The sequence below is a fragment of the Cinclus cinclus genome, chromosome 10 (assembly GCF_963662255.1).
Source record: "Cinclus cinclus chromosome 10, bCinCin1.1, whole genome shotgun sequence".
Lineage (NCBI taxonomy): Eukaryota > Metazoa > Chordata > Aves > Passeriformes > Cinclidae > Cinclus > Cinclus cinclus.
Window position 1 is genome coordinate 12,432,371 of NC_085055.1, and position 26,221 is coordinate 12,458,591.

The 26,221-nt window shown below is 51.1% G+C and overlaps 1 protein-coding gene across 2 annotated transcripts in view; it reads right to left on the reverse strand.

Annotated features, from left to right (window-relative positions):
• Nucleotides 1-313: 313 nt before the first annotated feature.
• The window catches only part of XXYLT1 (xyloside xylosyltransferase 1), a 33,308-nt gene continuing 7,400 nt past the window's right edge, over nt 314-26,221 (reverse strand). For both annotated transcript variants that reach the window (XM_062499337.1, XM_062499338.1), the window contains exons 3-4: nt 13,576-13,708; nt 314-1,447 (exon numbers count right to left, since the gene is read on the reverse strand). In XM_062499337.1, coding sequence (XP_062355321.1) covers nt 1,051-1,447; nt 13,576-13,708 — 530 coding nt within the window. In that variant the 3' untranslated portion in view covers nt 314-1,050. The remainder of the gene's footprint in view (nt 1,448-13,575; nt 13,709-26,221) is intronic.

Sequence of the window (26,221 nt, forward strand, 5' to 3'; positions counted from 1 at the left end):
TGACACAGACCCGGTGCAGGGCCCACCAAGGCAGCATTTATTCAAGGAACAGCGTGCTCAGCCTGCAGCTCACTCATTCACAGCACAGGCAGTTCCCAGCTCCTTCCAAACCTGCCTCCAGTGGCGATGATCTTTAAAAATCCAGCTAGTCTATTTGCATCACTCACATGGGACAGATGTGGGATAAGCTATGTGGGGCACCACACTCAACTGCCCAGCAGATACACATCAGCTACTTTTTAATCATGATAAGAGCAGGAAATCTCCTATTGCACAGGACTTCAGTTGTGCCACAGAAAAACAGCCAAGTGTGTCTGACATCTGCAGCTTTATTCTCGTATGAAAGGTTAAAGGCAAAGCTAGAAAAATGAATCTATTGCTACACACTCACTGAACACTTCTAGGACAACATAGGGCAGAAAGCTTTTATTGCTAAGAAGAACTAACAGAAGGCTTGAAAGCTTATCTAGCATTCATTTTTTGTTTGTAAGTAACCCAATTTGAAGCTTTTCAGTCTTTAAAGCCTTCTTGCCTTTCTGGAATGCTTCAAAAGGAAGATGACCTGAGGAGTGTCTGCTCTCTGGAGCGACCAGACCAATTCTCTGCATGAGGTGCAAAAATGGGCCATCAAGGAATGACAAAGGAAACCCAACTGCTCTCGGGACTCCTGCTGACCATCAGATAAGGCAAAGCAGCACAGCACCCAGGAACCCAGCCTAGTGTAAAAGCAGCAGTCTCTGATGGCCCCTCTACTGTCCCCATGCCTCAGCAGCTGAGGCACAGATGGGCACTATGGATTTTATCAAGCAGAGCCAGGAGCTGAGCCCTGATATAGTGGCTGTGGATGTCCTGTTCCAACAGCTGAACTGCCCTTTCTCTTGGAGGGTGAGGCTACAGGCAGTAGGATACTGAATGCTCTTGAGATCCCTGGATTCCCCTGGATTATGCTGGATCAGAGCTGGTCACTCTTCCTGAGGGACTGATAGTGCAGCCACTATGGCCTTGCAGGTCTTGCTGCAGTCAGAGCTGCTCCTGGGGGCAGTGGGTGCCTTAGTCTTCAGGGATTGGGGTGTTGCAGTTTCCATGGTAAATTCTGACCTCCCCCTCACACTGGAAGTACTGGTCAAACACATCACTGTATCCATGGTCCCTCCACCATGTGCAAAGCTGCCGGTTCCACGTACAGTCAAGCACATGGAAAAGCTCCGGATACTCCATCCCCACCATAGTGAAGAAATCCTGGTCCCCAAGGTGGCCCTTGAAGTGGTACTTCTCTGTCAGCTTCTGCACCATGGTGGGCTCCAGCAGCTGGTTGTAGAGCTTGGATTGCCTCATGGCTTCCAGGTTCAGGAGCAGGACACCACTGTTGAAGCCTGGCAGCCCATCAGGAGGGGGCTCCCCCACTTTGGTTTGGGGGTTCTCACGGCGATACTGCCAGAAGGTGTGCCTGGAAAGAGAGGAAGAACAGGCACAGGGATGTCAGGAAATGCAGCCTGAACAGCAGCTACCTCAAGTCTGGGCAGGTCAGGATCACAGCACAGGATCTACCACCCACCCAAGGGATCTCACCATGCTTGTCTTCTGTCTGGAAGCACCGAGCCTCTCAGAACAGCCAGTGCTTCACAGGCTGCCTTATTCTCCATCCCCCTGCACAGGATATTGCCCAGACTTCAAACCATGCTGCTTACCATCTCCTAAAGCCCTTTTTGTTTCTACCAGCATCATTCTGGTGAGCCAAGAGGACACAAGATCGTATGACTGCTCACACAGTTGTGCAGAGACAAAACCATATCCCCAGTGCTTTGGGTGAACCACCAGAAGTGTCCTAATTTCAATAACCTAAGCAAGCAGCCCAGAAATTTGTCTTCTTTCTCAGTCCTGCATCAGAGAATATACCTCACCACACATACACAGGCTGCTACCACCTGCAGGAATTGAATTAATGCCATACTATTCCCCACACCACTGGGTCTGCCCCCCAAAATTGCTCCCATTCAGTCTGAGTGTCTTCTTCCCTCAAACAGTATCCCTCTGCTGCAAAGCTGAGCACCTGAGAGCAATCTGAGCCTGTGGTTTCAGAGGAGAGCAGGAGGGACCTGTGACCCCCACCACCATCTCACAGCCCAGGGCTGCCAGCACTACTCTCTCCTTCCAGCCCTCACACTTAAGGTAAAGTTAGGGGTTTTTTTACACCTTGCTGTGAAGATGTCAAGGAGAAACACTGTTAGAAAGAGTAAGCCAAGACTGCCACTGGTTCTTCTTCAAATCTGTCAGACACCATCCAAGTCTCCATGCAGCTTAAGTTAACAAGAGCTTGTTGGTAGATTTGGCACCCAAATGTTTAAAGTGGTCCCATGCTTGGAAGCTGAAGCTGGACTCCCTCAGATGTAAGAAAGATGAAGGGACACTTGCTCCTGGGACAGCTCCAGAGGCAATGCTCTCAGTGCAAGCATTTAAATTTAAATTTTTCTTCTAAGCTGTGTCAGGCTCCCACTTGCCCAGGAACTCTTACAGCCTGTACAGAGATCAGACTATCAAATTCATCCTTCTGGCCTGTGCTCGGGATCAAGGTGACTGCCAGGATTCAACAGCCACCAGCAGAATTATCCCAGCAGAAAATGTGGTTCTATTAATGATGTCAGCTGTGAATATCTTTTTTATTTCCTGATCTGGAGAACCCCAAGCATCATGCAGCGTCACTTCCTTAAAACTTTCCATTAAAGCACTGATATTTCCCATTTCATTAAGAGTCTTTATACCACTCCCTTTCACCTGATTCAGAACAGAAAAGGTTTTTCTGACTGCCAGTTTTCCATGGAAGGAGGGCTCAGTCTTGAAGCAGTCGTATCCATGCTTCCCAGGGAAGAGGGGTGGAGGATGAGCTGCCTCATCAGAGCTCATGGGCAGCAGTGCTCGCTGGATCTAAAGGGTGGGGAAAGGATAAAGGCTTCTGCCTCCGTAAATAGCAGCTGTATCTTGAGGACAGGCAAAGACAACTCATGGATGGGTTACTCCTTAGAAAAGGAACATTCTCCATGCAGCATTAGAGAGAAGTTCAACCTGCGAAGACAAGTCCTAGCCATGTACCAATCAGCCTCCTGAAGTGCTCAGATCCAGGAGTGGCTCAAGCTCACCTCTGCATCTTCTGCTCTCTGCTTCTCCCCAGCAGTGCCGAGAAAGCCATCCCCCTGCCCACAGTGTTATGCTGGAAGCTGGCAGGACCGAGAGGGTAAGCAGTGCCACAGAGGGGAGCACATTTCCAGCTCCACAGCAGTGAAGCCAATTCCTTTCACATTCTTACCTCCAAACACATGTTGCCCAAGCTAAGGGACAATATTACAGCCACTGCAAGCAGCCAGGATTAAAAAATTGCAAGCACCCAGGCCATGGTGGGGCTAAAGCAAATCTGTATCACATGACTCAACTTTCCAGCAATGCCGCTCCCCAGATGACTCGTGGATGGCTGATACTGTGCCCTTTTCTACAGGAAGAGGAGGCAGACTGACAAGCAGCAATTGTTCAGCCCTTCCTCCCAGCACTGGCCGTGACAGGGCTGTCCTCCTCCAGCCTGTGCGGGGTGTGGGGCTGGCAGGGAGGGCAGGGCCATCCGCAGGGAGCAATGCTGAGGTGAGATCCAGGATGTGATGAGCTGCAGGTGGCTCTGCAGTGCCGATGATTTGGGAACCAGCTGGGCACAGGCCAACCAAGGGAAAGGTATCCTGGCAGGGTCACTGGCAACAGCTGTTTAGACAGGATTTTTCTTGGCTTTTGTCTTTCGAGGGGGTTTTGGTGCTGTCCTGTAGGGGCCAGAACAGAGAATAGCATGTCTGAAAGGCACCTCCACCCAGTTGAAGTGGAAGAATTGACGAGCATGAGCATTGTTCTGTTCAGAGGAGATGGGGCTGGCAAAGCACAACAACCAGCCAAACAGCTGACACAGCCTGCACCCACTCCACTCTGTCCTGCTTGACATCGCCCTTTGGCACCCAACTCAAATTTTGGCAAAACATAAGGGGAAAACTCCAGGGGCTGGATGAGCATGCTTTCAGGATGTGCCCTTGAGTCAATCATCAGAGAACTGAACCCCAAGTGGATGCAGTGGAAATGTCTCCCTGACCCAAGCTCCTAGAGTGGCTAGGATCTCAATGGGAACAGGCACTTTGGGCAGGGCAGTGTGCCCTGCTCTCTGTGCCCCCAGCAGTAGAAGCCTGGGCAGGAAGGCAGCCCAGAGATGCCGGCACCACCAGGATACACTGGGGCAGGAAGCTGTTAGCCAGGAGAAAGGGAGAAGAAAGGAAGAGGAGGCTTTTGGAGCTTTTGCTAACTGTTCCAACCCATCTAGATGGGAGGGGACAGAGGTGACCTGTGCCCTCAGACCCCGTGCCATGATGCAGGGGAGCCGTGCGGGGCCTGCCTGCCTGCAGCCCCAGCAGGCTTTGCTTTGAGGAGCTGTTTATAAACAGAGCCGGCGTGTGCTAGGAAACATCTGGAGAAGAGCATTTCCAAGCATTCAAACGCCAGGCCCAGGCAGCCCAGATAAAAAACTCTGCTTCCAGCAGGACTTCCCTTGCTGGCCCAGCACAGGGCGCTGCAGCCGCACCTCCCCTGTCTCACAGCCCGGCGGTCACGAGCCCCAGCTCACTAAGCTGCCATCGTTCCTTCCAAACGCCTCGCTGGGGACAGCTGCCAGGGCAGAAGGACCACTCCACCCACCAGCTGTATTCTGCAGGGCCTTCTCTTGTTTTCATGTGCAGCAATGGACAAACAAATGGGGGAAAGACTTCGTCCAAATCTGTGAATTTCCACTCATTTACTTCAGCTCTGGGTTATGGGACAACTTAATGGGATTGAGCCGGAAACCTCTGGTAAAAGCAGCTGTGTGCCCAAGCTGGCAGGAAAGGCAAGATACAGGGGTTACTGCCAGCTGGGAGACCAGCAGCAAGCTCAAAGCACTTGCCCCACAAGCAGCAGACTGGACTTGTGTGCCTATACCCATCTGATGTTCAAGAGGCTGTAACCCTGCCACACCAGCTGTGCAGCTGCCACTGGGCTTGCTGCTGAGGCTGTGGACCTTCCCCAGGCATCCACATCTCCAAGAAAGCCTCCCCCCACAGGCATCTGGGGAATCAAGGAACCAGGTCAAAAAGACATGAAGTGAAACTAGATACCAGGCCAGACCCAGGGTGGCTGTGATTAGAGGATGCTCCTGGAAGGATGCAGGGTGCAGCCAGTGTGCACTGCATGAGCCTACACAGCATGGTACCAAGGGAGGAAGACTGCATGGCCTCTCCCTCACCAAAGGAGAAACAGTCATGGGATAAAGCCAAAAAATAGGAAATCTACAAGAGTCTGGATGTAATAAGCATCCCAGAAAGAATGAGCTCCTTGCTGGAGCTCAGGGATTTGCTCATACCTCTTTCCAAGGGCTGCCAGTTTGGGCAGATGTCTGGGAGACCAGAATGGGTAGCAGCAGCAGGCCAGTACTGAGGATATGTTTTGTCAGCAAACCTCTCTCACAGGGGTCAGGGGCTGGGACACCTTGAGCCCCATCCAGCCACACATGAGGCTCCTGGAGCAGAAGGGAAGCACGGGCTGCCAGCGATACCTCTCTGAGCCACTCTGACAACAGCCCAGCCAGCCCAAACACCAACTAAAACAACAAGTGCACGCTCTCATACCTCTAAATATGATGTTCAGTTCCTGAGCCAGAACACAGATGGCTGCCAGCGTTATCCCCAGCTGCAGGCATGTGCCCAGCTGGCAAACACTAATGCTTCTGTGCAGCGAGCAGTGAGGCACAAGTGCACCTTGCTCCCTGCTCCATGCGCTGCCAGGACCCCCCTGGGGTGGCAGGAGGACACAGCACCTGACTGTGGTCCCACCAAGCAATCCCTGGCTGAGCTGCCCACCGGGTGGTGCTTGGGACCTGCAGGGTCCCAGAGAGCTAGTCAAAGAAGTGGATGGGATGGGATGGGATGGGATGGGATGGGATGGGATGGGATGGGATGGGATGGGATGGGATGGGATGGGATGGGATGGGATGGGATGGGATGGGATGGGATGGGATGGGATGGGATGCCCAATGTGAAGTATGCAGTGTCATGGGGACATGGGATGTGGACGAAATGGGAGAGAGCAAAGGGGAGACCCTGATAGCAGCTTCTGTCCTGCCAGGGTGTGGGCAGCGGGGGAGGGGAGAGTGATGAGAATGAGGGCATGGTTCATTCAGGGCGTGATGGTGGCTTTCCCCCATCACCCTTAGCACAAAGTAAGAGCACAGACAAGAAATTTCCCTGCACCCTTCCCCTCTTGGCTAATCCTCACTGTGGCAAGGCAGCTGTCAGCCCCTTACCATCACTGTATTCAACTGAGATAAACCCTCAGGAAAAGGCCAGCTCCCCTTCCTCCCTCTCCTCCCACCTCCAAAAGATATTGCTACAATGAAAGTGGGCCCTTCCAAGTTTCTGCCGCACAAAGGGAGGCAACCACTCGGGGCTGCACCCGGAGCAGCACCCAACCAAGTTCCCTCCCCCTGCCCGGGCAGCCGGACCTCAAGCCTGGTGAGCTCAGTGGCTTTGCAACAAAGCAGCTCTTGTTGCTAATTGCTTATTTTCCATGTGCAATTGCTAAACCCCTTAAGGAGCCAGGGCAGCGGGTTCAGTACCAGCCCACTCCACAGCCCCTTAGGAACAGCTTGTGCAATCCAGGAAATCCCAGCTCCAGCTTCTCAGGAGCACCACCTCAGGAGTACCCGAAGTGCAGTGGCATCACCAACACAGCAGTACCCCTTGCCCTGCAGGCAGAAAATGTCACCCTGGGGCAAAACAACACCAATTTCCAATCCCAGAACAAAGGGTAGGATGTGTTGGCACACCAGGACCACCTTACCCTTCTCTGATGGGTTCAGGGTAAAGGTCCAACTCAGGCATGGAAAACACTGATGAAGCAACAGATTGACCTCTTCAATGAGGACATCACTAATTCCTTAATAAACTTCTCACGTAATGCACAAATTATGTCTGTACAGTGCTGGTCTCTACCACAGCATGCATGCCAAACTTTTAAAAGGCTTGTATTTAGAGCAGCAAATTGATTCTCACTGATGACATTTCTGTGTGGACTTAGTCCAAAAATGGGAACTCTTAAAGAGATGACAAATGACAACTTGTGAACACAGCTTGTGAGCAAAATCTTTCTTTGGGACAGATTTTCAAGGGTGGCCCTCCTCACCACCAAACACTTGTACAGCCCACGCTGGTGCTAAAGTCATCCTCCAAATAGAGGTGGGACCATAAATCCCTGTTTGGGTGACATCAGTTTCCCTCCCTCTATAGATCAAACACTTGTGGCACTGGTGGCAGTGCAGAGCAATGACCTGTGTGTGTCAGACCATCCTCTATCAGCACCAGTACAGGAAGGGGGGCAACTCATCCACAGGGACGCTCTAGAACTACTGTGGGCCTAATTACTGCTAAAATGGCAGATTTCTATTAACAACTCTGAAAAAACTCTACTCTGGCAGTGTTCTCCTGCCTGCCTTGGAAGCACAGGCTGTCTGCTCTGGGACACCCTTGCCTGCCAATGGGACTCTTGGGCACAGGGGAGATGCTCTCCCATCACAGAAGCTCACCTACTGCTTAACATTATTAATACTGTTTGTGATAATCAAAGCACAGTTGTGGTTGTCAGATCTCGTCCAATTTATTCATTGCTTTTAAATGACATTTCAAGTTTGCATCATAGTAGGAATAAATTGGACAGGTCCTATATATAAATAATATTCATAGTTGTAAATTACACAACTCTTGACCTTCTTGGGTAATTTTTAAAATCAGAGGTAAAGCTGAATTCCTGAAATTAATTCAGCTTCCTGTTCCTTGCAGGTCCTGTTTGCTCTGTAATTTTGGCTGCTTCTTGGCAGCCACTGCCAGACAATTCCTAGAACTGTAGCACTTGCTACAAATTTGTAGCACTTGCTACAAATCAAGTCAAAGTCTTGAAACGGTTTAAAATCCAAAGCACTCAGGGGTTGGGGCTTGCAGGACTGTGGGCAGGGAGCACTGACAATGACACAAATGGCAGGCACAAATTCTCCTGCATTTACTCCAGAGGGGCCTGGGGAACACAGCCCTTTGTGGAACCCAGCTCCCTGCTTCCTCAGGGCAAAAGCCCTTGGAAAAAGAGTAAAGCCTCCAAGTCAGAGTCACCTGCCGCAGAAGTCCATCAAACCAGGAAAACTCAGACAGGAGGACTGAAAAGCTCCATTACAGGTAGCAGCCCACCTGCAGCGCTATATCTTACAACCACCATGGCTGCCTCAGCCAGGGAATCCAGCTGCTCATTGCTTGCAAGGAGCAAGTCAGCCGTACTTTGGGGTTTTTTTTAGATCCCAAGAGAAGGTACAGAATGTACCGTCTCAGCCCAGACTCTCTGACAGCCTGGCTTGGCTATGGATTTAGCATTAGCCTGCTCACAGCCTAGGATAACTCCTTTCCTCTTCCAAACATCTGACAAAGTGACTTAGCACCAGTGTCGCTGAGCTCCCAGCAAACGCCCAGCGCTGCAAGTGCCGCGTCCCCACGTCCGGAGCTGCACAGTCCTGCTTCCACCCATTAATGGCCTTCTCTGGGTTATTTTAGCAGCTCTTAAACAAACAAAATGCATGTCACTGAACACACAGCACACTTACAGCAGCGCCCACATGAGTAGAAGCAGAAACAAAGCTTTTCCTTTCTACAAAATAATGTCTTGTTTGAGTTCTCCCTAAGTTTTAGGCAGAGGCAAAGGCCAATGGCCTTGCAGCCACACAGGGACCCAAGTGTTGGCCCTTTGTAGTCTGTAGTTGCCCCTTTGATGTAGATATCCTTTCCTACCAGACAAACTTTTATCATTTCCAACACTGCGGATTCCCAAGATTTCTCAAGCTTTAAATAGCTTCTTGACACAGGGGACAGCAGTAAAGATCTCACCCAACAGCAGAAGTGGAGGCAGCAGCCACCCTTCCAGCCTCAGCTGTGTACATTCCTGGACCTGTGAAGCTCTGGGACTTTTCCCGAGGCCCATCTTCACAGCAGGTCTCTTCCTCCTACCTGGAGGATGTAAAAGCATCCATCTGAGGATCTGTGGATTAGGTCCTCCCTGTTGCCAATAGACCATTCCTTCCCAAGAACACCTCCAAGGGGAGCATGATGGGGGCAGTGCTGAGGGCCCCAGGTGGTGCTGGCACACTGGTGGGCACCAGAGTCCACTGCCATTGGCAATGCCAGTACCAGTACCAGCAGCAGCAGTGTGTAGGCAGAGAAGAGGCTGGGACGGTTGTGGGGATGGGAGCAGGGAGCACAGCGTGGCACACGGGCCCAGGCTCAGGTCAAGGCTGCTGAGAGCAGCTGTGCAATCAATACCACTGCTCCACTTCCTCTCACATGCCACCAGTGTGACCAGAGGGATCTGTAACCAGGAAACACAGTAAGAATAGGGGTTAAGCTCTGCCTTTAGTAATCTGAGAGCTTTCAGGACATTTTGGGGAGTGCCACAGTATTTCCCCACTCTGTTCCTCCCAAACACAGGGCTGCTTTGAAATGAGGAGTCCTATCCCTTTGGCACCTGGAAGCACTGAGCTCCCGTGTCTGGGAACAAGTACTGAGCCAAGCCAGGCTGGCAGGGAGGCACAGGTAGGTCTGGGCTGCCCTGATGTAAGGATGTCACTGTCATGCCCTGATGGAGACCCCGCTGTGCCCCAGGTACAGCCCCACTGCTCACACCTGGCCAGCAGGCTGAGAGGCAGCAGGCTGTGCTCCCAGCACCAGCCATGGCACACCTACACTGCTGGGAGCAGAGCTGAGCTGCTCTGCAGGGCATGTACCCCCACACTCCCCAGGGACAGTGACTTGGCTCCCCATCTGGTCACTCCCATGAAGCCTGGATCTGTAGTGCTTCTATGCATGTTTCCTAGCAGGGCTCAAGAGCACCAGAGAGCCTGGACTTCTCAATTTGACCAAGATCTGGCACGGAAGGCTCAGTGCAACATAAATATTTATACAGACCACTATCACTCAGTCTATATAGCCTGGTGAGCAAGACTGGCCAGCACAACTGAGCAGCTGAAATACTGCAGGGGCAACAGGACTTTTGATTAAGGTTCTAACTCTGAAGAAGCACCTCCTTGCATGGAAAGCCTTTTGGATGATGCAAACTTCAGATGCAAAGTCTAATCTTTACATCAAAATCACTCCCACTGAAGCCAGAACTCCTGATCTTGGCCACAGTGTGAACCTTCTGCAGGCACATGAGCAGGCATAAGTCAGCCTGGGAAGAGGCCCTTCTGCAGGCCAGTATTCAAACAACAGCCTGGCAGGGGGAGCCCAGTGCTGCCATGGAAAGCTCACAAGCATCTAGGAGGCTGCTGCAGTACCAGTATCCTCAACAACTCCACCTTGGGGGCAGTTTCTTGTGGGATGAAGCTCTGCCTGCAACCCTATCCACAGAGGTGTTGACCGTAGCCCATGTCCCACATTAGATCCAAAAGCCAAAGGAAGGACAACATGCCTGACCAATGGACAGGGTGCCTCTTTTCCCTGCCATGGCTGGAGAGACGGAAACATGATGCCGAAGGCCTCGGACCTCAGACCACTTCCTGCACATGACATGGGCTCCTGCCATCTCCCCCTCTTCATCCAGGACTCCCTGCCAGACACTGCAGGGTGATCCATGTCCAGCTTCAGCAGGAGCTACTGCTCTCCACAGGCCACTCCAACTCACCCTGAGTGGCCTTGAAGGACAGGCCTACCCCAGACTGTGCAACAGTTAAATCCCAGCAATGACCTAGCAGGAGGGCTGGGAGATCCTGTGGCTCAGAGAAATGTGTTTGTCCAAGACAAACAGTGGCCGGGCATTGTTTCAGCATGAGTCAAGTGAGTGGAAACACTCCCGTGCCATCCTGTTTTGCTGTCTGGAGGTTTCCCCTACCTTCAGGATATGCAGACAGGCTCCGGGATGTTTCCGATTTGCTGTTCTCTTACTCCTCTGTTTCCTGTTAATGTCTGTGCCCAGCGCTGCTCATTGCACCAGTGCAGCAGCTTGAGCCTTCTGCAGGCCCAACCTGTGCCTAGAAAGTGCAGCCCATAGCCAGGCAGGCAATAGGCAGTTGATGGAAACAGATATGGCTTGATTTCCATCCATCCTTCCCATTGCTACACAGCAGGAAAGATGGCACCCAGACCCCTTCTGGCTACTGGCTTACCCTGCCCCAGGGAATCGAGTCCACAGCTCCATGAGCAAGCTCAGGAAACCTCTGCTAACTTGTTCCAGGTCCTCTGATGTTTTGGGGCACAGCTAGTGCTGCAGAGAGCTGTGTGAAATGGTGAGGAAAACATAAGTGGCAACACAGAGACCCCACAGTCGCCCTGTAATCCTCCTCTCTCCCCACAACCATCTTCCCAACTGATGCTTCAAGCCTACACACAAGGCAAACAATACGGCTGGAGCTGACACCTCTTATTTCATACCTACAACATGTTTTTATCTTTCTAAAAGTATAAAAATAGTAAAGATTTTTTTTTTTTTTACAAAGACACCCATGCTTTGTCAGCTCATATTTGTGTCTGGACACCCTTTTAGCAGCGAGGTGTGAGCCTCGCAGGGTGCAGGGCTTGGCAGGAGGGCAGGCTGGAGTTTGCACAGCTCGGCCCACAACGGGTGATCTGGCAACAAGAAGGATCAGGAACTTGTTTTCATATGAAGATCAAAACAACACAAGAAGAAAAGCACAACATAGCCCAAAGTGACCCAGAATGTCAAAAGTACAACAACAGAAAGTTCAGCCCAAAAACGCAGCCTGTGAGGGCTATTATTGCTTGGCATGTTTGTCCCCACTGCGGGTGGCAGGAAGCCATGGCTTGGGTCAGGTATTCAGTGCTCAGCCCCACGATCCTGTGCCTTGTCCCCTGCCATGCTGAAAGGCTCTCCAGCAGAGCACCCCAAACTCTAATTCAGTCCTCTCCAGGCATGCCTGGTCCCACAAAACACGTCCAGGCAGCAGATCACCATCCCCACTCCCTAGTTATGCACTGAAGCAATGCAAAACCCTGCAGAGACAAAAACAAAGTGATTCCACCCTGCACTAATTGCAGGCAAAGGAAGGCTTGATTTACCCCGTTCCAGGCTGCACCGCTAACAACAGGGATGTGACCGAGGCCACAGTCCCACAGCCCCATGGCTGCTCTTGGCTGCAGCACTTCCCGCCACCCCCTTTTAAGCTCTAACAATTGGATATGATTAACTGGGGCTGGATTTACCATTCTGGGCACCAAAATCCTGTCAGGATACCCAAAGCAGATACAGGAGCCCTCTACTCTGATCATGATGCCACCCTATGGAGACAAGACCTTAGCATCCGTGTCCCTCTAGTCCCAGCTCGTCCTGCCAAGAGTACAAATCAGGAGAGAGGCAACACTTATGCCCCTGACAGAGAGATGTCTTTTTTCCATCTCAGGAATAGTGGTGACTTCTGTAGTTTGGAAATCACATTCTCTCATATGGTTTAGGCTTCCAGGAAGCAATTGATGATGATTAATGACCATCAGTTCCCTTTTGATGAGCCTCTCTCTGTCTCTACTCTCTTCCCATCTGGATGTACAAGCAGCAAGAAAGGCTGGTCCAGATCTTTGCAGCTCAGTCTTTGCCCAGGAGTGCTGCTGGTCATGTCTTAGGAGGCTCAGTAGTGAAGTAGGCTTCCAGTAGGGAAGGAAAAGACTTACTGACCTCTTACACTTTTTTCTTTCTCCAAGAACTTTTCCATTAGGATTGGAAAATCTGGATAAGCCATCTCAGATGCTCAAACTCAGCTCTGCTGAGATCCTTTAAGGCATTCTGGGATAATTATCTGATTTACTCTGGACTAAAAGAAAATCTGAGGTACATCCTTGGAACAATGCAGGCTAAACTAAACCAATTTCTCTAAGCACCTGGAAATATCTGTGTCCCTGAATCCCACCAGTGGTCCATGAGTGGGATGGACTGGGCCGCCCCTTTGTGAGTGGTTTCCAGCACAGTCAGCAGTGGCTGAAGAGCAAGAGACCATGAGGCCACCTTCATGCTTGCAAGCCCAGGTCAGCAAGAATTGCCCATTCAGCCTTCCCTGGGGGAAGCAGAAAGTGCACTGACACTCCAGGGACCCAGAACCTCATTGCTGCCCAAACTCAATCCCTACTCTCTGCAATACTCCCAGCCAAAACTTCCGAGTGCCAACACACAAACAATTACAGCACCTCAGCAGGCATGGCTGGGCAAACATGCCTCTATATGTACTAGAGTCCAGGCATGGATTTTGGCACCAATGATCAAAGAATTTGGCTCTGGAAGTCTTGTGAGGGTATGTGAGAACAAGCAAACAAACCACAGCAATACTGTACACTTTGCTCATACCAATTTACAAGTTTGAGATTAAGTCCCCCTGCAGGGATTAAAGCAGGGAGACCACTGCTCCCTAGGTTTTTTTCCAAAGAGCAACCTGAGTTGAAGAAAAGCCACCAGCCACCTGCTGCCCACTCCCTGGTCCTCACGGGGAGGGGGCTGTACCTGTACACTGGTTGCATTTCCCTGGCAATCCCAATGACTGCTCCATCTGGGAAGTTGTCAAACTCATCAAACAGGTCTCGGATGTTGGTCTTGTACTTCAGGTCCAAGTCCACCTGGATGATCCGTGTTATTTCTGAAAGCACAAAGAGGAAAAGTCAGCAATACAAGATAAAACTGGAACCCATGATTACCAGCAGCTACTGGAGGAACTGAACCCAATGAGGATTTGGTGCAGTCTGCTCCATGGGCAAGACCCGACCAACTCAGAGCAAACACAATCCAGCTGCAACCTCTGCATGAAGCAAACAAACTTCAACCATCATGAAGAACTTACCACTGTGTGTTTACTTCACAAATAATTTCTGGTGACCCCCTGCTTCTATCCACTCCCTCCTTTCTTCCAAAAGACTGGTTTTCCATATAACAGACAAAAGAAAGAGGTAGCTTCAACCCAGCCTCTCTCCCCTTCTGGAAGTGCTTCTGTGGTGCCAGCCACACAAAGTCTCACATTTACTTTCAGCTACCAAGTCCATGAGTGTTTCCCACCTCCAGCCCAGAGAGCATCCATCTCTGGCCTGAGATACCAAAGCAATTCCCATCACAGACAACATCAGTTTGCCACATGACACCTCCATTATCACCTGCACAAACCCATTAGCTCCTAGCAGCTTGCCATGGGTTTTCCTGAGGAAGAGATTACAGCCCTCTGCCTGCACAGAACTGCTGGTGATCTGCACCAGCTTGGAAGACTTTATTATTGCTGGTGGTACCCTCTCAGAGACGAGGAGGGTTGTGAAGACACGGAAGTATCTTCCACTTGCAATGAGACATCAAGAGCAAGGAAAGGCTGGGGGACATCATTCTCAAGGCTGGGCCTGAAGTCAGAGTCAAGCCCCTGGCCGAATTTGTCTCAGTCTCCTCTACAACACACAGGACTGAAAGATGGAGATGCTACTTGGGAGAGTGTCCAGATGTGCCTTGACAAGACTGCATGTCCCAGCTGGATCTGGGGATGCCGCATGGATTGCAGCAGGCCAAATGCAATGCAGCAAGTGCAAACACTACAAGAGATCAAGCCATCAGATAGGATCTCCCAGCCACAAGCAAAGCCATGGTCATCTTCTGGCCAGGTCAGCTCAGCCCTTCTCAGGGAATGAAAGTGGAGCCATCCCCAGGGCATTATGTAATGCCCTCTCTATTTATATGTGTTATAAAAGCCAAGAGCAAATTGGCCAGGTTGCTTAGCAGTCAGCAATAATTGGATTTTAAGTCTGTGTCAACCTGTTTTGGTCCCACTCATCATGCACAGGTGCCCTTACAGCTCCCTGCAGGCCAGACCTGCCTGTCACCACCACTTACAGAGTAATTAGCAAACCAAGCCTCATCCTTCCTCCTGCCCAGTACCTGCAGGCAGGAGGACAAGCCCTGCCTGCCCCTGCTGTGCCTACAGGCAGGGCTTCCCATCAGGCTGGTGTTGCTGGGGCAGTGCCACCATGGTTCCTCGTCCTGTCACCCTGTCATGCTCGGGACAGGCTGCTGGCTACTCCTGGCTGCTGAGAGCAGGAAGCAATTGCTCTGTTTTCAGCCCCAAGCCACCATGGGACTAGAGACCCAGAGGCACCAAGAACAGCCAGGCACCAGCAGTTATCCCCAAGCACAGGAGTGCAGATTTGCATTTTCAAAAGCATTCATTGTTTGGTGTTTGTGTTTCAAGCAGATGCTGGGCTGTACAGCAGCTCTGAATTTTTTGCAGATCTTGCACTAATCTGGGACTCTTGGCAATTGATCATACCTACCACATTGTCCTCATTTAAGAACAAAAAGACCCTGTGAGGTTAAGCAAGAAATATACTGCTTACACTGTGAAGCACCCAAGCAGAAATATAAATCAAGGAGAAATAGTGTCTAAGCTACAACTTTGGCTGTATCTCAATTTATTTTTTTAACATCCATCACGCTCTATCTGCTAAAGGAAAAGGCCATGCTCCCTTCAGCTGTCAGTATGGCAATCCTCAGGCCTACCTAGTATTTACCATCACCATAATCCTCTGTTTGCAAAGATTTAAACGCCAGGCACAGTAATTCACCACAGGCTAAAGCAGGTCTTGACCTGAAAGCAATTTCCCCCAGCCTTCTGAACTGCCTCAGAAATGGCCAGTGCAACGCAAGCAGTAGATTTCTGCAATGAGGAATAAGACATGTATCCCAAATGCACCAAACCTCCCCAGTGGCCCAAACTACAGTGGGGTAAACCCCCAAAATTTGAACATTACCACACCTGAGAATAGCCAGACTGGTCACAAAACTCCAGGACAAGAAGAGCTTGGACTCACAGCACAAGCTCAGCTCCAGAGAAATGTGGGGAGCCTGAGCCCTACAAGGTACTGCTGAGGCTGGGAAGGGGGGTTAGGATTCCCAGGGGCATCCCAGCACCACTCACCCTGGTGCACAGCAGCTGTATGATACCTCATGAGGTTTCAATTAAATCAACTGTGAGACACGTCATCCGATTGTTCTCTAAAATTCCACATGAGCAGCAACTGCAATTAATCACAGTGGAGAATGAAAGCTGAGCTTGGAGGAAGTTCCAATCCCAGCCCTGCCTGCCCCAGCACCTCAGTGGGTGAAAGGCTCTGGGGGTCCCTCTGCAACCCAGAGCATGCTGCCCAGCCAGCTGTCCCCAGAAACCTCAGCTGAGCAGGAAGCTGAGCTGAGCACAGCTGCAGTGCCAGGCAGGGATGCCAGTGCCACAAGAAGCCCAGCATGGAGACACACAGTTTATTTACACAAACACCCCGGGTTCTCCATCCTGCCCCTCATTAGAGGCTTCCCATGTTTGGCTCACCCCAGCACACTGGTCCATGCTGTGCCCTATGCTTCCCCCAGGAAACACTCACTAAGAAATCAGAGCCAGAAAGCGCCAAGTATTCTTTCTGCTATATTTTTTTGAAATTTTAAAGATTTTTTGTTAAAGCAAGCATGAACTGCAACACTGAGATGTAAGTGAGCATGGGTGACATTAAGCATCACTTTGCCAGATGCGGCTTGCACACACAGATTAATGGCTGAGATGATTTCTCTCCCTGGGACTGGCAAGGGGCCAGGCACTGATATTTATGATGTATCATGCTCTTTTGCCCTTCCACCAAGCGCTTTCTCATGGCTGCCATGTGGGGGTGGAGGAATCGCTTGCTCTCTTAGGCACAAGCTGCTCAGAGGGATCCAGCTGGAAGTTTGGGAAAAGGCTGAGTGTTCTGCTCAGCAGTGAGTTTTCTAACATTGCCATACTGTGTAGAACCCTCCACTCTGTTCAGCTCCAGCTCTTCCAGCCACGGCATGAAAGAGGAGCTGTGCCACTCAGAGCAGAGATGGTCTCCATTAGCAGTGACGGCTTTATAGCACAGGTTGGCCCCATTTAAAGCTTGTAATCATTTATTGCAGCCTTGCATCAACAGCTACAGCAGGGCTGTGCTCCAGGCTTGGCTCAAAACCAACCCCCAGCCCTGTCCAGAGGAGAATGGCCAGATTCAGATATGCCTTGTCCATTAAGGGGGCAGAAGCATGCAGAGGTCATGTCCCTGTACCCTGTTGCCCCACATTCTCTGCCAGGACCCAGTGGGGCTATGACAGCACACAGACAGGCACCCATCAGTGTGTTGGGGGACACAGCAGGTTGTCTGGATGCTCTGAAAGGCACCCAGGAGCCCCTCTGGCAGGGGGCAACTCTGCAGGAAGTCTAACAGCCCTTCCCAGGAAGCATGGACCCAGGGATAGAGGAGGTGTGCAGTGAGGCAGGCCACTCCACCACTGGAGTGTCACTTGGGAGCAAATTTGGTCTAGATGAGCAACTTGATCTACCAGGTGACACACCTGTCCATGGCAGGGGGGTTGGACACAGATGAATTTTAGGGTCCCTTCCAACCTAAACCATTGTAAGATTCCCTTCAAACCCAAACCATTGTAAGATTCTATGAAATTGCTCTTCCCAGAAATGTCAAGCAAGATCCTGAATGGCAGCCAGGGGCACAGGGAGGAGGTGAGCTGCTTTGGCAGACCTAGCTGGAACTCTGGGGATGTCATGCAATGAGCAATCAGCAGCAGCTATTACCCCTCCAGCCCTTTAGGACCTGCTCCCATTGTTCAGAGCAGCCTATGGATGGGTGGCCTCGAACCTTCCCGTAGAATAGGACTACTTTTACCTAACCTGAGATGAGAGGATGGACTCTAGGAAATGTAAATAGTGGGTTTATAACTATAGACCATTGATGAAGGGTCAGGTGAAGAGGAGATGCAAAGGCAGGAGCCTGCTGAGAGCAGCACAGGCTGTTCTGCAGCCAAAGTCATGTAAGTTTATCCCAACAACTTTCTCTGCGTAAGAGTCATTGCCCTGGCAAAGCTAAGCCCAGACAGCAGGAGCAGGGCTGGGGGTCTAAGTGCTGCCCTTGGCTCCAAAGCCTCCACTTCCATACAAACCATAGGAGATCTGGAGAAGCAGCACTCCAGCACTGGCAGTGGAGAGGGGAAGAGTTGTGTCCAGGAACTTAACACTGAAATCAAGAGCTGCAACCACAGCAAAAAGGGCAGAAGCTGTCCAGTAAACATTGCAGTCTAAATCATTGGCAACTGAGCAGTGGTTTAATAGATGTAGAGTAGAAGCAAGAATCAAAATGCTGGAAATGCTATAACTCTCCAGCCCACTGACAGGCTCCTGTTAGCACAAGTTCAGCCCCCTCAGAGTAAAAAATCCTGCCTGCAGCTGGTCTGGCAGAGGAGATGCTGCAAGCAACAGTGGGATTCCAGAAGGGGACAAGACACCACCCCACCAGGCTGCACTGTGTCCAAATCTCACACACAGTCCTGAGGCAAATCCCTGTCACCAAAGCTGGTGGTAATTTGGCTCTGCTCCTGATATCCTCTGTATTCTGATGCTTCATGCCAACGAAGAGAGACTTGTCCAAGACAGAATAATGGAACTATCTAGACTGGAAAAGACCCTTAAGACCATCAAGTCCAGCTGTTAACAAGGCACTTGGCACATACCAGGTGGGAGCACCTCGACATCCCCACATGTTCTCTGCATCACAGCAGTGACTTTTGGAGCCAGAGGTGCTTTAAGAGGTGAGATCAACAAGAGCATTACTGGGATTGCCAAGCCAGCTGTGTGACCCAGATGCACCACTTTGCCTTTTCCCACAGAGCTAGCACCTGCCAGTCCTGCAACACAGGGAGGCAAGACCCTACTCCATCCTTCAGGAGGCAGCATGAGGTGATGGCTGGGTGATGGCCTGGCAAGGGCTGGGACACAGAGCTGCTGGAGGCAGAGCAGCTCAGAGAACCTTCTTCAGGGCCAGCAGCAGCTGCATTCAGCACGGGTGACAGTGCAGCCAAATGACGGGAGTGTCCCCTGCTGGCTGCAGCTCTGGGTGTTGTGGGCCTGCAGCGGGCTGTGGGGAAGGGCCAGGGGGTGCCCGTTCATTTTGCCACTTGACTTGAACCACTTGGAAGAGAGACAAGCAACCAAAGCTCTCAGAGTTGGTATTAAAAGGGCTGGGGATCTCAGGTCTGCTGGTCTACAAATGCTGGGCACACCTGGACAGCTGCCCCTCCACCTCTCTGAATTGCTTTGAGCAATGCTTTTTTCAGTCAGGTTTTTTAGCTGTCCCCATCATGACAGGACAAGATCCCAAGGGAAGAAGGAACTGTGAAGGACCAGCAGTGGCTTTCACAAGGCTGCCTTGGGCAATAAACCTCCTGGAGCAGAGCAGCAGCCGCCAGCTCCAGTGGGCAGTGTGCCTGCAGGAGCAACACGCAGATCAACAAAGCTGCCTGTGCTGGCTGTGAAACCAGGATCCTCCGCCCTCACTGGCTCAGAGAGACATGTGGCCAAGAAAAACTCCACTCCCACAGCCAGCACCAAGGCCAAGCATGGATGCAGAGTGGGTGACAGGCTCCAGAGATCCCTGCACAACCCAGAGGGTACTGCCCAGCAGCAGCAGACAGCTGTCCCGAAAAGCCTCAGCTGCAGCAGGGAGCTTGGCATGAGAACAGCTGCAGTGCCAGGCAGGGATGCCAGCACCTCAACAAGCCCAGTGTGGAGGCACACAGTTTATTTACACAAACATGCTGGGTTCTCCATCCTGCCCTTCTTTAGAGGCTCCCTGGGTTTGGCTCACCCCCTGCACTGGCAGCTGCCCCTGGCCGCTCTCCCTGCTGCTGTCAGCAGGGTTGTGAGCAGCTTCCTCTCTGGCTGTGTGCTCCCCTGGCCAGGCCTTGTTTTCTCTACACACAGCCTTCCCTCTGCGCCCAGGATTAATCACTTCTGCCTGCCCAGCTGACCTCGGCAGCGCTGGAGAGCTTTGCCCAGAGGAAGCAGCCAAGGCAGGGGCATACGTACACGTGTGCAAGCATGACACGCTCCTCAAAGCTTGCTGCCACTGTGCTGGAAACTGGGGAGGGGGGCTGCAGTCCCCCTTCCCAGGACACGGTGCTGCTCAGAGCCCACCCTCCCAAGAGAATATGATGCTACAAAGCCCTGCACCAGCAGAGCTTGCCAAGGTGCAGTGCAGCTTACCTTCCAGCTGTGTGCCTCAATACATGCAGCCAAAGGTCCCCTCCGCTCATTGGGACAGCTCAGCAGCCACCTTCCCACCAAACAGGCTCCCTCTCTGCACAGACTTCACAGAAGTGCAGCAGGCAATGTTCCCCAACAGCCCGACTGCTAACCAGGTTTCTGCACTGATTAGGCACCCAGCAGAGCAGAGCAGTGGCTACGGCACAGCAGCTAATCAGCCTATCAGCTAATTTAAAAATTAGGCTGTCTGCCAGAGATAGATGACAAATCATTGCTACCACCCACACAGGGCAGGCACCTGGCTGAGCTCAGGGGTCTGGAGCAGCAGCAATGTTCCCAGGAATTGACAGCGGCATCCCTTTGATCGTCTTGCTCCACACCCTGCAGCCATCTCCTGAGGGAAGGGGAAGACTCAGCAGGAGATGGATGTGTTTTGCTCCAGGAAATTAATTTTTCCTGTGCATCCAACTGTTCCCTTGTAATCCATCGAGGTCTGAGGAATTAATATTTAGGAGTTCTCAATACCTTGGCTCTTAACTGGACTCAAAGGCAGCAAGATCGCTAAACACGCAATAGGTTTCAGAATGGAGTTGGACATGGTGTTTGCCTTGTATTTAATACATGCTTACTGCTGGGGGTGGAGTGTGAAAACACTTTTTAGAGCTGGAGGAAGAGCAGCAGGAAACCTTTTAATCAGACAAAATAAGGTTTGATTCCAGGTTGCTATAAATTACAAAAGAGTGTATGGAAAGCTATGAAGTAACAAGCAGGTGAGATGGAAAGGGAAACCAAAAAGACATATGGGAAAATAAATTTTCTGGGCTCACATCCCACTTAACTGCACACACTGGGGGAAAGGGCTGCAGGCAGATTTGTCCTTGTTTCTTCCTGCTAAGCTCTAATGAGCTTTCACAGAGCAGGGAGAGGCTGTGGGAGAGAGTAGCCCTGGCTGCTCTCAACAACTGGGTGGCCCCCAGCAGCTTCCAACCCTTTGGGGATGGGGCAACTGGTCTGGCTGGGGAAAGAGGGCAGCACCCATCACAGCACTGGGCGATGAGACCCTTCTGCTCTGTGGGAGCAGAAGGAGCAGCCAGCCCTGGTGTGACAGATCTAGGACATCCAAAAATAATCAATGGTGGCACTGTGGCAAGGGGCAAGCAGTGGAAATGATGAGAAGTGACATTACCTCCGGGGGCTGCAGGCCACATTGGCCCCAGAGGCAGCAGTGCCACAGGGAAGGGGTCTGTGCTGTGATGCAGCACCCAGGAGGCTTCCAGGCACTTGCCAAGCAGCAGCCACATCCCCCTCATCACAGCAGCCCTTCCTGACGCCTCCTCCACACCAGGGCTGGGGCCAAGGAGCTCTCCTGCCAGGAGAGGCACATCCTACAGGCAGCCAGATGGGGTAAGGAGCTCATCTCAGCAGATGTGGACCCCTCCAAAAGGCCACAGCCTCTGGTGTTTACCTAGGGTGGCTTAGTCAGAGGTCTCCTGTTGCCTGCTCCTGAAAAGAATAATGAAAACAACTCTCTCAGCACAACAGGCTCACCCCACCAATGAACACTGGCTGGCACAGCTATCCCTACTGTTTGCAAAACGATCATTTCAGTGTCTTCCCTTCCCATTACAGGATCTGATATAAGTGCATGCAGCTCAGAGACAGGCTGGGAAGGGAATCTGGCTGTTTTTCACGGGCTTGCAGCATGAAGCAGGGAGGAAGGTTATGAGGGCACATCAGACACTTACTGACACTCCCTCCATCCCTATAAAAATGGTAACATTTTTGCCAGAAAGTAAGCCCTTCAGCTACTGCAGCATCCCTTGGGAGCTGAGGTTTGCGAGCACATAGCTCTGGGGCCAACTCCCATGACTCTGCCACAGACTCCAATTTTCTGCCTTTTCCCAACCTCTCCCTGTTGGTAGCACACAGTCAAGCCTGAAGCATCTGAGCATTCTCCTCCCAGCCCCCTCAACAGCTGCATCTCTGCATTCCCTGATGTGGTGGGGCTCAGCAGTGATGGCAATGCTCAGCCAGCAGGAAAGGATCAGGAGTGACGCACTTTCAAAATGCTCACTTATTAAAATTATTACAGTGATTTACTGAATTCTGTGGGCAGCTGCCCTGTGGACCAGGAATTGGTCTGCAGCTGACAGGAGGAAGAAGGGGGAATGATGCCTGTCCATCTCCCTCTGCCAGGCTCCACCTCAGAGACCTCTGATGCCCTATGTGACATGGGATGTCTGCAGTGCAACTCTGCACATGGTGCTGTTGAGAGGACACATCACACGTGGGCATCTGGCACCCCACAGGCAAATAGAGTCCGACCTGGGCAATCCTGTGCTGTGGATTCAAACAGTGCAGATGCAACATTGAATCCTCATGCACACATCTCTACAAAAGCAGTCAATGTCTTCAGGATGCTGCTCATGGGCTTTTCCAGAAGGACAGTAGCTGAAGACAGTTACTAGTCAAGGCATTATTCCAGTACACAGACTGTTTTCCTGGTACCTCAGTGCTTAACCCCTTTCCCCAGCTCCCAGACTCTCCACTTTCACAGCCAGCAGCAGGAGCACTCCAGATGCCCAGCCTCAGCACAGGCAAAGTGTCCTGAGATAGCACAGCACAGCTCAGTGCCTGCTCCAACATGTCTCCTGGCTGGCCTTTGCCTTCCCTCCAGCTCTGCTTGGAGGGAAAGGCATAAGCTGATATTCATAGAGGCCTCTGTCTCTGGGCTGGTACTCCCAGAGCAGACAAAAACTGATACCAGTTTCGTGGGAGACCAAGCTGGAGCCAGCAGCTGGATCCTGCTGCAAGCAGCACCAAACCCCAAGTGACTGGGGCTTGGTCATTATCAGGCTGCTTGGACAAACATCATTATGATCTGGTCTATGCTTACCAATCAGTACAACTGTTGATAATGAGCAGGAGAAATTGCCCTGTTCAGAGCCTGAAGCCAGGGAGACCACTGGACTTCCCATCAATCCTGATGCGTCACAGGCCCTGTCTGGACACTCGCTAACAAGCCAAAGGCACAGCTTCCTTCTGACAGTCACTTCCCCAGACACAGTGCTGCTTATTCACCCACAACAGCCACCCCTGCTTCCCCCCACCACACAGCTGTGTCCTCCCAACACATTCCTGCACAGCTGGTACGCCTGGGATACACTGGGGCTTGCTGTCTATCACACAGCAGTTGGCCATGATTCCCTCATCCATGAGGCAGCCCAGCACCAAAAATATCCTACAGAAAGGAGCTCTACAGATCACCACACTCTGCTTTGAGCACCCTTCTCACCACCTCTGATGTCCCCAGTTCCTGTACAAACTTCTGCTTTGTATGGCTCACGGCTTCATGGACCACACCATAACCCCCTTGGCCAGCCCTCTTCCAGACTGGATGGTCCCAGTCAGCCAGGCTTGTCCCACACAGAAGCCACTGCCCTCTCTAAACCGCTTTCATTTTATACCAACAGACCGTGTTGATATGCCATAAATTTTGGCAATACTTAATGATCAGTTCCATTCTGTCCTCCTTCCTCATAGCTGCACATCTTTTATTTAGTCACACATAAATTTACCCACTTTTCCCACTGACTCTTAGTTCCCCTATAAGCCTCCTACAAACAGCCTTACCAAATACACCTGCAGAGCAAGCTCCTGATTGTTCAGGCAGTAAGTACCCAGCTGTATCTTCAGCACCTGGAAGATGTAGCATGCTGTATGAGGGCTAACCTCACACCCCAGCAGAGCCCAGGGACCCTTTGTAGCCTATCCTCATCTTCCTACCCTTCATCACAGCTTCTGCCTTCAGGCTGGACTGGACAGTGAGAGAGAAACCCTGAGAACTCCCCCACATGCTGCCAGCAGGGAGGAGATCACCATGCCCAGAGATGCTGCTATTCCCCATGAAGACAGCCAGCTGTTTGTACCAGCCAGGAAACTCTGCTACCTCCAATTTGCCTCAATCAAATTTTACCTCCAATTTTACTTCCATCAAATTCTGCTAAACACCTTCACTCCATCAGCCAGGTTTCAGAGCCTCCCCTGAGCTAATGGGACCCCACTCCTCCATCTGAACTGGCAGAGATAAGCCACAAAGCTACTTCTGTGTCACGTTTCATTTTCTCTCTGCTCCTTATTCTCCCACAGGGCCATCCTGCTGCAGCACCATTAGCAACACCAATGGAGTTGAACACCAAATGGCAGTTTTCAAAGGATGCTGTTGGCTCTGTCTTGGCACACCACCACCTGAGGAAGACCACTTGTTAAAGAAATTTTTCCTGAAAACTACCTGACTTGGGCCAAGAATGGGCGACAAGAATTCCCTGGGGAGCTCCCAGCTTTCCCAGGCTGCCCTTCTGTCACCTCAACTCCTCCTCCCCTCACTTCTGGTGGAGGAGTCTGTCCCCAGACCTTGCCTGCCAGACAGACCTGCCCGGACATTACTCCTTCATGTACCCATAGAAGGGTGATAAAAAGCCTGCTGGGCCCCCTGAAGTTACACAGCTAAAATGACAAGTGATAGAGGGATCAAAGCCAGTCAGGAAGGAAGGAAGAGGTTCCCTCCAGATGGGCATACTGAAAAGGAAAGTGAAAAGGTCTGGGTCCTTGTTCTCCCTCCTCCTCTTTGCACTGCTCTGCAAGTCTTATGACTATTTCATGCTGGCACTGTCTTCATCCTGGCAGCTCCTTCTAAGCCTGAACCTGCTTGTCCTCTCTGTGTAACTTTCCCATCACTTCTCCCTTGCAGAACCATTCTGATGGATCAAGTCCCACTCCAGCTCCCCAGGCCTGGCCACACCACATTAAAATGGGATTTATGAGCCTTGAGCACAGACAAGAGTTATGCAGTCTGCACTTCTGTGTGCTGCATACCAACTCCCCAGCTGGTTTAAATCAGATTAACTCCACTGATATAAGACATTTAAGGAAAGAGTGTTCCATGATTTACACCAGCTAAGAAGCTGTTATAGTATAACTTGGCAGCTGCAGGTTTTAGATCTGAAGTTTTTTGGGCAAAGATCCCAAGTAACAGTAAATGACAGAGCAGCTGAGTGGCAAACCCCATTTACCATCAGTGCAATGTGCATGCAGCCAGCGCATGTCCCACAAAAGTCCCTAAAAAAAAGGCAACCTGGTGTTCAGTTTTCAGTGCCACCAGTCTGCAAAGTAAATGCCTCATCACAACCCATAGGCTCCAAACAAATCACTAAATCATGATACTGTGGAAATGCCTCCCTTCAAAAAAATGATATATTTGGTAAACTAAAGCCAGGGAAATTTCAGTACAAAGGTTGCTCCCTACTGAAAAAAAACCTATAGACTGATTAATGCAAATGCAAATGAACACAGCAGAAAGTTTAATATTCAGATCAGGGTCTTAATTTCTGCTAGAGGATGCTCAAGCTTCCAATCAAATCTGGATTCCACAAAAAAAGTGGTGTTAATGCTATGGAGCCAGATGCGCTTGGAGAGGTGCACAAAGACACAGCACTCAGGGCAGAACATAGCATTTAAGGCAGAAGAAATGGCAAAGAAATGCACCAGGAAAAAATGGTGATACTGCCTGAAAAAGAAGGTTTGGTCCTTTCCCCTCCAACTCAGCAAAGTGGCTTCTTCAGATCAATAGATATCAGCTTGTCAGAGTCAGGACTAGGCAAGAGCCCAGTGCCATTCCCACATCATCTCTAAGCCTTCGAGTGGGCAGCAGAGCTGCAGCCTTTCCTGATGCCTCTTGTTCAGTGCTGGCCACACAGGGAGGAGGCCAGTGAGACCTGGCAGCCCCATAAATCACCAGACACCCAGCACAGTAAACCTGACTTGCCCTTCCCTTGCAAGGGGAATATAAATCAGCTTTACCAGCAGCTTCTGAAACAAAAACTAAACTCTTGAAACTGTAAAAATGCCTCTTTAAACATCCTGTGCCCCAAACAGACCATTGAAAGCCCTGTCAGGCTGAGGGAGAGCAAACAAGCTTTCCAAGAGATAAGATGCCTCATGGGTTGATGAACTGAGAAAAGGCATTTCAGACTGAGCAGCTTCTTGCTGGCAGGCAGCAGACAGGGATATCTTTAG